Source organism: Musa acuminata, chromosome BXJ2-5 (assembly GCF_036884655.1).
Source record: "Musa acuminata AAA Group cultivar baxijiao chromosome BXJ2-5, Cavendish_Baxijiao_AAA, whole genome shotgun sequence".
Lineage (NCBI taxonomy): Eukaryota > Viridiplantae > Streptophyta > Magnoliopsida > Zingiberales > Musaceae > Musa > Musa acuminata.
This window is the reverse complement of record NC_088342.1, coordinates 8,779,425-8,792,362: the sequence shown is the minus strand read 5'-3', so window position 1 is coordinate 8,792,362 and position 12,938 is coordinate 8,779,425. Positions and strand designations below refer to the sequence as shown.

The window sequence follows — 12,938 nt, the reverse complement described above, 5'->3', positions numbered from 1 at the left end:
TGTCTTCGTTTACTGGTCTTCTGACCAGCTTCATCGTCTGTAAAGGAAGACAACCTTCAAAGCAAAGCAAATATATTAGAGTTGGACTGTGATGAGGAGGGAAGCCAACAAAGTCTGACTCTTCCTTCCTCTCCGCTCTTCAACCTTCTTTGGCTACCCTTCACGTCTCTGATGACTTGCTTTGGAATCGTCCATGCCTAACTTTTGCTTCGGATTCCCTCTCCGCGCAAAGTCCACTGATGGGAGAGGGATCCACCCGGAGACAGCCACCGGCAATTACGGCATCGTGTCGCTACATCAAATGCTTGTCATCCACGCATCCGAAGGAGGATGTACTTCAATTTCCAATCAGGTTATTTCCCACCACGAACCTACTGCCCACCAGCGTTGGCCTTTTCCCCACTCTATAGCTCAGATGAGTCGTGTTGCTGCCATGAAAAAGGGTCGGAAGTTGACGCATTGTCTTCGAGTGCCGATATGAAGAAAGGTGTGATCGACATTTACGGTCTAAGCTAGAGGTACCGAGTGAGGAGACAAGGAGGAAACAGAGGTGTTGGGTGCAGGAACGGGGATGGGGAGAGAAAGCATGTGAATGGCAATAGGATCGTCTTTGGAGTAGCATGGGGTGAGAGGAGAGGAGATGGGCCACACACAGAGACTGCCGCAGATGGAGGTGCAACATCAGCGTGGTCCATTGGATTCTCGAGAGGCATAGAGAGGAACATTCACTTTTCCTTTTGATCTTTCGAACTATGTAAGTAACTACATGAAGAAGATTGTATCTCAACATTGTTATTCTTCATTTCAATCACACAGACAGTCTCGTCAGGATTTTTATTTTTATTTTTATTTCACTTTGAGAAATGTTAGAAGAATTTAATTCTTTGATTAATACATCTTTTCCTCAAAATTAGGATGTCAATCTTTAGCATCAAAAACATATTTCTTTCCTATTATAACCAGAGATAGTCTTGTCTGGAACTTAAGATGTCAATATCTTTTGAGGCCATATAATCATTTATCTAAAAAGGATGAATAGAATGCAGGAAGCTCCCATCAATACATAATTTGAGACGGGTCAATATATACAAATTTATCCTTATAAAGAGAAAGACTTCTCATGACTCTAACACTAGTCACTAAGGTTCCAAGGAACGATCTTATTGTTCTACCAATACAATCGAAATTATGACAAGTCCAATAGGCAACATGAAACCTGAGGGATTTGTTGTTAGAAAGAAGCTTAGTAGAACGAGCTGGGAGAGCATTCACCCTATTGATTGCTTTGAGGCTTTTGGGATGTATGAGAAGAATGCAAGTGGGCAAGCGGCAATCCTCTTAATTACCTCCCATATGCACAGGACCACAGCACAGCATGGGTCTCTTAAATATCAGAAGAGAAGATTGTGGTCATCATGATGCACACATTCTTGCCACTACATCAAGGGAGAGAGCCACTAAATTATAGTTTAAAGAGTTCGCTACCTTTTGCTTCTTTATCGCGATTGAGCTTAGTAGAAATGAGCAGCTACACCTCAAAGCACATTGGTAGTGTTCAGCCAGCCTTCTCTCTGAGTCATTATTGGATAACAGCTGAAAGCAGCAGAAGTGATGAACTTATAAGCTAGTGCTTGATTTCTATGAAGTGAGCCTACAGATGAGATGAACTTAGTAGCTGTGGAGATGATTCAGCTGCTTTCTGCACGTTTGAGTCTCATTGGCACATGGTTGACAAATGACAACTAGGGTTGATGAGTGTTTGCTGAACTATATAGGGTTTCTAGCCTAGGAGATGTGCAGGTGAGGCGAAGGTCAGCAATGTCTAGGCTAGAAAAGGTGGGGAATAAAGATTAGCTTATGATGAACATATTTCCTTTGAGTAAGAGAAACAAGATGTCATAAGAGGAAACGCTATGGCTATGTCTATCTTCACATTCGATTTCGTTTGACGTACACGAGATTTGGACAGTATTTTACCGATGACTTATCTGATCTCATTTCTCCCTACTCGAAAGTATTGATGGCCATCATCAATTGAACTATAGAGGAACCAACATCTCACGTGAATACTCTCTCTTAACATGTGGATCCAATATGATAAATTTATAACTCAATTATATAAATTATAGTTGATAGAGAGTACATAGTCAATCAATCCTCGTACGATATATAACATCGTGATGTTCATGGTGGAAAAAGAAGACAAATGATATCCTCCACTCGTCTACCCATTGGACAAGGGTCAAGATAAGCGATTATGAGCTGCCCCTCTTTTGTTGCCCATGTGGACAAGAGGTCAAGGGGAGGTTGTTGGAGGTGGTTAGTGGCTATCTCCCCGTAGAATATTTTATAAAATATTTTGCATCCCTTATGACCACATATAAAAGTCTATCTTTAAGAGGTAAGGGACTTTTTTGAGAAGAGGGGCATATACACATATACATCTCATGTTACTAATTTGGGTATCGGAAAGATCGGGTTGACAAACCTATTCCGACCTTAGTTTTTGTGTAGGTGGCATCTCAGGGACTTGATATTTCTATCTCGGAAGTACCTTGAACAACTCTACGTATATAGGTCCAAACCACATTGGATTGATTAAGATGTCAATAATATTTTTTTTTAAATATTTTTAGCATTAGAAGAAGGGTTCGATGTTGCAAGAACTCTCACCTGTTGACCATGTTTGGGCAAGGAGGCCTTGCCTTAACTCACAACACTTTTATTCAATGGGACCGACAGATTTGATAGAGTATTCCCTGTGGATTTAACTATGACAAATAAACTAATGTTTAGAGGAGATATGATAAGAGTTTCGACAATCCAAATGGGAGATGCTAGTCGACCCACCTTGGGTTGATCGCCATCCACCTAGAAAATCTAAGAAGAACTAATACTCCCAAACTTTTGTTTCTCATTGTTAGAGGCATTCAACTGTAGTAGTGCCAACACAATAAAGCACATATTTTCATACCTAAATGTCATTGTATGGTACTTCAAATGCTTTGATATGCCTCACCTTCTCGATCACATTAAAAACCTAGTACGAGAATGGTTTGCCTACGTGAAGCTGCTTTCCATCATTTCTTTTGCATAGCTTGCAAAGGAGTTCAAACTTCACTTTCTAGGGAACGTGCACCCGAGAAAACCAAAGAAAGGTGAATAATATCTTTAAGTACAAGATCGAGAGAAACGTTGAAGTGTATGTAAATGGCATGATAGTGAAGAGCAAAACAACTGACTTGCATTTGACAGACTTGGCCAAAACATTTGAAATCTTAAAGAAGTTAAACATGCACCTCAATCCAACCAAATACACCTTCAGAGTCAACTTGGAAAAGTTCCTCTGATTCATCTTGTGCTAGAAGAAAATAGATGCAAATCTTAAGAAGGTGCGAGCCATATTAGATATGCCCCCACCTCGGTCAGCAAGAGAGGTACAATTGTTAACAAGGTGAATAGTAGCACTAAATCGATTCTTATCATAGGGTGATAGGTGCACATTTTTTTTAGAATATTAAAGAACCCAAATAGCTTCATATTGACAAAAGGAGTGTCAGGAGACTTTTAAAAGGTTAAAGGATCACCTCATCCAACTACTGCAACTCACTTTCTCAATATCAGGTGAAACTCTAAGCCTCTACCTTGTTGCCATTAACCTAATTGTCAGTTCGATTTTGTATGAGATGACTCAAGAGTTCAAAAGCTTATCTACTATATCAATCATATTCTAAGCGAGCCTGAAGAATGATACCCCCCATATCGAGAGGCTCGCATTTGTACTAGTGTTGACGATAGTTAAGCTTCATTCCTACTTTTAAGCACATGTTGTACAGATAATCACCGACCAACCACTCGGATAAGTCCTCTCTTGGTTTGATGTTTCAAGTAGGCTGCTAAGGTGGTTAATAGAGCTAGGATAGTTCGATATCTGATATGTTTTGAGAACTACAATAAAGGCCCAAGCACTAGTAGACTTTATCGTAGAATTAATTCTCCCTTCACTTGAGATCGACAACCACACCCCACCAGCATGAACGCTATTCGTGGATGGCTCTACTACCTCTGATGGGGTTGATGTCGAACTCGTCCTTAAAGGCCCAAATAAACAAGTGTATGAACAAGTTCACTGATTTGGGCTCAAAATCTTCAATAATAAAGCCGAGTATGAGGTAATTCTCTAGGGCTTTGGCTTACTTGGGAGTTTCAAGTCCAAGACTTTATGGCGTTTAGCAACTCACAACTAGTTGTAAACTAAGTGAGAGGAAACTACGAAGCCCAAGATGCAACCAATGGAAAGCACCTCGCCAAGGTGTAGAGATCAACCCGTTATAGAGGGAGGCATAAGATAAAATGTGCATGAGATATACAAGTTAGGAAAACCCAACCTACATTAGAAGAAACTTATCATTAAAAGTGGCACATGACAAAATATGCCCAAGACACATTAGTAAAAAAAAACCTAACCCACATCAAAAGAAACCCACCATGGCTAGAGCCATAAGACAAAACATACTTGAGGCTCGTGAGTTAGGAAAACCCGATATACATTAAAAGAAACATATCACGATGAGAGGCATAAGAAAACTAGACCAATGTCAGAAGAAACCTATTACAGTAGGAGGCATAAGATAAAATATGTCAAAGGTGCATGAGTTCAAAAAACCTAACCCACGTTAGAAGAAATCCACCATGGTAGGAGACATAAGACAAAATGATTCAAGATGTGTAAGTTAGGAAAATCCAACCCATGTTAGAAAAAACCAACAATGATGGGAGGCACAAGATAAAATGTATTCAAGGTGCGCAAGTCAAGAAAAAACTTGAGTCGAGTCAGAAGAAACATACCACAATGAGAGACACAAAACAAAATGTGCATAAGGAACACAAGTCGAGAAAACCCGACCCATGTTGAAATAAACCTACCACAACGAGAGACACAAGACACTCGAGGCACGTAAGTCAGAAAAATCTAACCCGCGTCAAAAGAAACCTACCATAATATGAGGCATAAGACAAAAAGTGTCCAAGACATGTGAATAAAAAAGCCTTGACCTATGTTAGATGAAACCCACCACAATAAGAGTTACAAGAAAAAATATGCCTGAGGTGTGCCAGTCGAGAAAACTTGACCTACATCAGAATAAAACTGCTATGGTAGGAGGCACAAAACAAAATATGCAAAAGGTACGTGAATCGAAAAACCCAACCCACATTAGAGGAAACTTACCATGGTGGAAGGCACAAGACAAAACATACCCAAGGCATGCGAGTTGTGAAAAGTCAACCTGCATCAAAAGAAACCCATCATGGCAAGAGGCACAAGACAAAACTTACCTGAGACACGTGAGTCAAGAAAACCAATCACGATGAGAGGCACAAGACAAAATATGCCTGAGGTGCACGAGGTGAGAAAATCTGATCTTTATAAGAAGAAATTCGTCGTGACAAGAGGCATAAAACAAAATGTACTTAAGGTGTGTAAGTTAGGAAAACTTATCTTGTTTAAAAAAACTTACCATGATGAAAGACATAAGAAAAACATGCCCGAAATGTGGAGGTCAGGAAGCCTGACCCCCACCTCTACCTGAGGCATACAGGTCGAGAAGCTGACTCTTGCATCTACTAAGTCGATAATGAATTCAAGAGGTATGAGTTGTGCGGGATAAATAAACTAGATATTGCATATTGGACCCCACTTACAAGAGTCATGAAGTACGTCTTTGGGAAAGAGACAAATGATAGATAATACATAATCAATCAATCAATCAATTAATCAATGATAGATAATACACAATCTATCATATGCTAGCTAAGGCGGACACAACAAGGTTGGCGATGACGACCATGCTTATTTGGGCATGGAACATCAACTATTTTCGGAGGGAAATGTGACAGTGAGGGACGAGGGAGGACAAGATGAGGATGGAGTACGGCTGGCCCCGGTAGTGGATCTCCTTATTTGCCATCTACCTCCCCCAGCAGGTGAGAGAATTCGAAGCCCTCCTCCCCTATCTTTTTGTGCCCATCATCTGTTCGAGAAAATGCGGCTGTGAATCTTTCTAATACAGGTCCTAATAAGATTTTGATACGGCACGTGTTCTTGATTGGCATATGCCTGCCAATGTATGCGATTCACTCGAGTGACAAACCTTGAAATCTCTGGGACTCCTTCGCCACAATCTCCTGCATAAGCGGAAAAGTCATCGCATACTCCGCGGATACAGAACTCTAGGAGTTCGTCAGCAGGAACGAAACATTAAGCAGACATGGTGCACCCTTGGTGCCAAACCTTGAGGAGGGACTATGGAGGGACTCTTGCCACCCCAACCACTTGGGGGAACAGCTCTGGTGGTGGTCTCTGTTTCTGTTCGCATGGAATGTGCAAGGGTGGATTCTCATCGGCCCATAGCTTGTGCTTGGCGTATGTCACGGGGCTGGTAGAGCGGCTAATGCTGAAGAAGGATTACAGGGCTGAGGCCTTCAGAGAGTACCAGAGGACGACGTCCGTGTGGATTCCTTGGTTCAAGATAACCATTGAAGTTCCAAAGGCAAAGACTAGCTGATGTTATCGTTCCTTGGGTCTTTGGCGATGTGTTCTGGATTGACATGCCTGTTTTCCTCTGTATCTTTGTCATTTAAATCCCTTTCCTTCTTTCAAGAAATGTATGTTGCTGTAATCTACTACAGCTTCTTTCTTGTTAATGTCTACATGATCATGGCAGGACTTTGAGATTTCACATGCAAAGCAGCAAACCTTCGAGAGCCTGTATAGCTTCCTATGATGAGAGAGCTGTGGACAACAAAATAATTTACGTTGAGTCAGGATCCGCAGACGAATAAATTTCTGTATATAACCTTTAGGATTCGGAACCACTCGTATTCATAAACCTTTCACGCCATCGATGTTTACAGATATGAAGACTTTGCAACAGTGTTTATAGAAGGGTCTCAGAATTTTATCAGAGCAAAAAAGAACTCAGAAACAAAGAGTACCTTTTGCTTCTTATTCTGATACCATCTTCACTCATCAAAATTCTGTATTAAACTAGAAGTCCTCCCTCCCGGCCTCTATAAAAGGTAGTGCTTCTATTAGCCATATCATGTTTTCAAATCATGCTTGTGTAGTTTGCTTATGCTCCTTGTATCAAGTCAGAGGATCCTTGTCCTGACATTCAGAAAGCCATGAGCAGAACTACAAAAATGCAGTATATATCAAGCATGGACAATGAGTTCAAAGAATTTCAAAGTATGATCATATTAGTCTTAAACCAATGCAGCATTTTTAGGGAATCTTTTCACATCCCCTATTAACCACAACAAGGAACATCAGAAGACACCTGAGATGCCTCAGGTGGTCTCTGTTGGCATTAGCCTCTATTGTAACCCAAATAAATACTTCACTATGTAACATGACTTATGCTCTTCAATTCTTTGCTGCAGCATTTTGTATTCTACAATATTCTAAGTGCCACTAGTTTGTGTACACATGCATGATATGAAGATGGCTAGGTTCCTAAATCTAAATGGTTCACCATTGATGTGTGAAATTTTTCGACACTTATGATATTTGACATCCACTTCTAGGGTCTAGGTAAAAGTGATACACGTTTCAGATTTTTTTTTTTTTCACTTTAACATACATTATCAGGTCAAACTTAAAACAGTCTTGCGCTAATATGATGATATATACAGAATTTTTATGATAAACTCCTCTGGTAAGTAGAAAAGCTGTAAAAGACAGTGCAAGACAAGAATGAAAGGAATTTAGATCATGTAAGAAATTTAAATTATCCTACTGAACTTAAATTTACATCATGTAACGAACATGGTAGTATAATTTCTCACAAGATACTACTGAACTTAAATTTATCTTTTGCAGCTGGATATTAAATATTAAACAATAACGGGGTTTACCCTAGGACATGAATTCGATGTTACTGAGATGAAATTCCTTGTCTTTGAAGTTTTGACCCATATGTGTCAAGAAATGTTGTGTAAGATTCAAATTATAATTGTAAGATATAAAGCTTATCGATAAAGCTTGAAAATAATGCTCAGAGTGCAGCAACATATCTAACAGTATCATAAATATAAAACTAATTGCTCCGTAAAGGTTAACTAGACATGGTGACAGTGAACAATATTCTTGCAACTAAGAAGTATAACCAATGAAATATGACACCAAATGACATTGCCCAACATCAAAAGATACTTGTTCAGCAATGTTAGAACCACAAAGGTATGGTAACACCAGTTATAGAATTATCTTGCAACTGAGTGTACATAGTCAGAAAGAGACACAATAAAGACAACCACGATTCACATAATCTAAACATGCTTATTTAGTATAGTTAGATAACACCTGAAGAACAGTAACTGGCAGCCCATTTCTAGTGCTATGTGGATGCCTCCATGGGTCACCCTGCCCATACGGGTTAATCTTTCTATCAAACCAGCCACCTGATCAGTCTCTCCATTTCAATCTTCAACTCATCATCATGTCCCACTGACAAGTTAAATCCCAACGCAGGGCCTCAATTGCACCCTGCAAGTGCACCTGATTCCAAGCTAGATACTTATCAATAATTTCAATTGTCGGCAGTTGTCTTCAAGTCTCCAACAACCAAGTCGTGCTCTGAGGATCGCTTCCTCCATATATTAGAACCAATAGCTACAACCTCATTTATATCTGATGTTGACAAGGTTCAATTGCAAAGAACTTGGGCATGATTCTGATCAAGAATGCAGATTCAGGTTGGATATTGTGTCAACATTCAGCAATATTATGTATCAATCTGGTCAACATTCAGCTATATTATGTATCAATCTATTTCTAACCTGTTTGCCTCAAAAAATTGCTTAAAAGCTACAAATCCATTCTTATCCTCGAATCCGCTTCTCAGTGCACCAATGATACTGTTCTAATGGCAAAGAATAATGTTTTGACCTGGTTTCTTATTTGGATCATTCAACCGTTGCTCACAAACTCATGGATGGTACCCAACCTTGTCCACATATAATGGTGCAAGAGGCAAGACACAATAAATCAGATGTCTGATGCATCAAGAAAATTTCAAAACAAACTTTCAACTCGATCAATTAAGCAACCAATTGAAGGCTGACAGCTTTACCTGGAATCATGGAAGATGAGATTCCGTTTAAAACAAAGGGAGTAAAGGAGACAAACTTACAAACGGATTATATGTTTGTGTTCAGTTGTAAACTTCAATGTCTGCCTTTACTTGTCTAAGCAATATAAACATGTAATCCTTTAAGAATTTTCCTATATAACCAAGAGAAGATTTGAAAATATACCTGAATAAAAGTTCAACCAATTGCAACCATCGACATGAGATGTCTGAAATTGAGCAATATCCAGCTACTCATTTTAATGTACTCCGTAGCCATGAAGCAAAAGTGTTCGAGCTATTGCATCTCTAGCTTCATTGCATAGTTTGTCTGCATCTTTTCCATCCAAAGTTTTGTGTATTACAACTTTCACTGAACCTGAGTTTAATATGCCCTCCTTTCCAGGAGGCATAATCTTGCCAGTTCCAATAAGGGTTATGGGCACAACAGGTACACCAGCCTTTGCAGCAACACTAAATGCCCCTTTCTACAAAATCATTAATTAAGATAACTCATTGTAGAAACTCCTACTTGATCACATTCAACTACAGATGGAGCATAAAAATATCACCTTGAAAGCACCCAGCATTCCATCTTTACTTCTTGTTCCCTCTGGAAAGAAAAAAACAGATGCCCCTTTCTTCACAAATTCCATACATCGCTTGAAACAATCCTGCAGCCAGTGACAACATTAAATAAAATGCACAGAAAAATACAATGCTAAGGGGGAGAACCAACAAACTGGAATTCTGTGTACAAAACACCCTTCCACTGTTTCTTTTAAATCTCACAAGTGCTAATAGAAACCAGAACAATTATAATATCTCCTGTCCCCATGGAAACACAAACAAGAAGAGTATCATAAAGGTGAAAAGATATCTAGGAATCAAAACCAGTTAGAAAAATATAACAGCAACCTATCATTAATTTTCACAGTATTCATAATAACCAATTAAAACTCAATTTAAAATCTTAGATGAATTATATACTGGAAAACACTAATTTGATGCATCTAACAGAAACTAAACCTTTTAATAAAGAACAACTCTGGAAACATTAAAAAATTCAGGAAAAAACCATTACCAACCGACTCCTGCTATCCATTCTGCGAAGAGGTATTACACCCATGAGGAACATTGCCCACCCAATGATCGGAAACAGAAAAATGCTTCTCTTGCTTATGAACTTGAAGCTCCTCCCTAGCGTCAGAAGGGTGTATATGTCCAGGAAGCTCTGGTGGTTGGAGACATAAACAACTGGGGTGCCCTGAGGCGGCAAATTTTCCATTCCCTCGAACTCAAATTTATAGAAAGGGACGATAGTCATTGTTGCCCAAATCTTTGCAATCAAGTGATGAGCCCGGCGTCGATACCTATCAAACAGGACCACAAACGGGTGCACCACCACCATTACAGCAAACAGAAAGATCGCAGCCACAGCCGTGACAGAGTAAAAGCAAATCCCCCTGATTCTTGGCACCATTTGAAATTCTGATCAACAGCAGACCTAACCATGCGTGAGAAACTAAACTATTGCAAATTTAACAATGAATTTTCTCGTATAATACATAATTGAGATGAATGAATCCGCTTGCAGTGGTCTTCATTGCATCGTGTCAAAACTATTTGTTCTTCTCTTAGAAAAGTTCAACAAATTACTTTTTTTTCCTTCAGTATCTTTATTTAAAACATATAATCGGGAAATAAGATGATTAAGAAATAAAGTTTATTAGAATCAGTAACTGGTCAAAAAGCTATTGGTATCAAACATATAAATTGATTATCTCAAAATGCACTGAGTGAAATTTTCGTTTCTTTTTTATGTTTCAATGACAACATGTAGTCAAGATGATTCAAGAAAAGCAAATGAAATAAAAGGCAACAACTGGTCAGCATTCCATGGCATCAAACCCATAATCAATTCGCATCACAAACGATATCTCAATGACCATAAAGAATCAAACCTATCTTTTCCACTAGGTCTCTAGAACAATCAAGTCACATAAAACGCACAAGCATAAACAGAAACCTTAAGTTACGATCTTTCTCCTACCAGAACCGGTTACGGAGGTTGCAGCGGCATCAGCGGGACCAGAAGCAGCGATCGCCGATCTCGCGACGGTGTCCCTTTGCACCGTCGGCCGCGTCCTGATCAGAATCCCAGGCCTGGGGCAGCGGAACCTCAGGATCCGATCGACCTGGCTGTTGCTCCGACAACCAGCGACTATCAAAACTGAACAATCAGCGCAACAAGAGGCAAAGCAAAGCCAGGATTATCCACCAAGAACCGACACCGCCAAAGAATCGACGAATCAATTACATACCGGGAGAAGAGACCGCGTTCCTCGAAGCAGGCCCACAATTCAGAGGGGCGAACGAGGGGAGGGTTTTGAGCCCCAAGAGCGATCTTGTCATCGTACCCATTGCGGAATCTCCCGCCTGGAGTCGGAGGCGAATGGGGGGATGTGTCGAGGAAGAGAAGGGGAAGGGCGAGGAAAGCGGACGGCTTCTTATACTAACACAGCACTTTGGACCTGACGAGGGAAACGTGAATGTACTGGAAATCGAGTCCTTATCCATTCCTGCAGGCCGTCACGTAGCAATCAGGAAATTATAATTTATCCATACACCTCGCCGAAGTCATATGAACGGATATATTTGGTGACATCCACTTAATCTGAACTTTAATTGATTGATGGGTCGAATCGATCACTAAGGCGTGGAAGTGCTATGGATAGAACAATAATAAGATAGCTTCGTTCTTAGGTCAATCACGTCATTGTAGCTGTCTTTGTTTCTTGGGTTGAAGAAAGCTGGTGGAAGCAACAGGAGGCTTTGAATCTGATTCCAAAGCAGCTAAAAGCTGTGGAGTGACACGAACTTGAAATCATACTCGGCATGAGATATGACTATCCAAAACATCATTTTTACTCTTTTACCTGGGAATGGAAATAGTCGCCATTTTACACGCAGGGCAACTCCCTGACGCGGTGCTGTCTTTGTCGCACCGCCGTTGGGAGACGAATCATTTCTTCTGCAAGAACCGTTCGTTCCACCAAAAGCTATCACTGTCCTCGCACAAGGGACTAGGGTTTTTCCCTGCCAAGGACCTCAAAAACCCTAATTGGAGAAAGAACATGAAGAATTTGCTCCCATCGAATGAGATTGGACATATGATCCCTCTGGTATAAGTTTCCAAACCAATAGAACATTAGAACATCAGAAAAAGAAGTCCGAGAGCGAGGAGGAAGTAGACAACCGAAGATCTGTTCATGATTTCGAGACACTCAATTGCAATGAAGGAAAAGGATGGGGCAAAATTCCACCAGTGAGAAGGACGGAGGCTTATGTACAGGGAAGAACCCCTCGGATCACCGGGCGGCGACGGGGGCGGCGCGGGAGCGGACCCGCAGGGCGTGGGGAGGCGGCGGGAGTGGGGGCGGCGGAGAGGCGAAGGGGAGGTTGCGCAAGATGAGGAGGCGGACGCGCCAGGGGAAGGGGGCGTCGTGGACCAGCTGCTCCAGCGCGTGGGACACCAACGCGGTGTACTTCTCCAGCAGCTCCGCTACAACTGCGACCAGTATCATCTCTTCTCTTTTTCTTGGATCGGAGTGCGGGATCGACGGCCGAAGGTCTCTAATACTTCTACTTCGAACACTCTGGAAATTGTTCTGACCACCGTGGTTGGATCGATTGATGAATGCCGTCATCCATATATATATGGATTGATCGAATGGATAGGATAAAAGAATCGACGCGGACGGATGAAGGGTAAGGGTCTACCTTCTGCACCGCGCCGACATGCTT

At 40.8% G+C, this 12,938-nt stretch overlaps 1 protein-coding gene across 8 annotated transcripts; it reads right to left on the bottom strand.

The window, feature by feature from the left end:
- Positions 1-5,728: 5,728 nt before the first annotated feature.
- LOC103984438 (1-acyl-sn-glycerol-3-phosphate acyltransferase BAT2, chloroplastic) lies at positions 5,729-12,507 on the bottom strand. 8 transcript variants are annotated; one of them, XM_065108603.1, is made up of 9 exons: positions 12,071-12,507; positions 11,456-11,994; positions 11,185-11,364; positions 10,216-10,622; positions 9,704-9,805; positions 9,319-9,619; positions 6,997-9,134; positions 6,293-6,793; positions 5,729-6,186 (listed from the first exon to the last, which is right to left on the bottom strand). In XM_065108603.1, the coding sequence occupies exons 2-6, from the start codon at positions 11,709-11,711 to the stop codon at positions 9,392-9,394; spliced, it is 1,173 nt and encodes a 390-aa protein (XP_064964675.1). In that variant the 5' UTR covers positions 11,712-11,994; positions 12,071-12,507; the 3' UTR covers positions 5,729-6,186; positions 6,293-6,793; positions 6,997-9,134; positions 9,319-9,391. The 8 variants fall into 8 exon arrangements, with proteins under 8 accessions (XP_064964675.1, XP_064964673.1, XP_064964676.1 ...); XM_065108601.1 differs by having other exon boundaries at positions 5,729-6,793; positions 6,997-7,168; positions 8,366-9,134; XM_065108604.1 differs by having other exon boundaries at positions 5,729-6,793; positions 6,997-8,735; positions 8,842-9,134.
- Positions 12,508-12,938: the final 431 nt, after the last annotated feature.

Bases quoted from the DNA above. Each gene is read 5' to 3' on its own strand.
- LOC103984438 (XM_065108603.1), bottom strand. From the start codon at position 11,711: ATGGATAAGGACTCGATTTCCAGTACATTCACGTTTCCCTCGTCAGGT. The intron at 9,806-10,215 runs GTAATGGTTTTT...CACTGGCTGCAG, and splicing joins TGGATAGCAGGAGTCGGTTG to GATTGTTTCAAGCGATGTAT. The intron at 9,620-9,703 runs GTGATATTTTTA...ATGATTTTGTAG, and splicing joins GAATGCTGGGTGCTTTCAAG to AAAGGGGCATTTAGTGTTGC.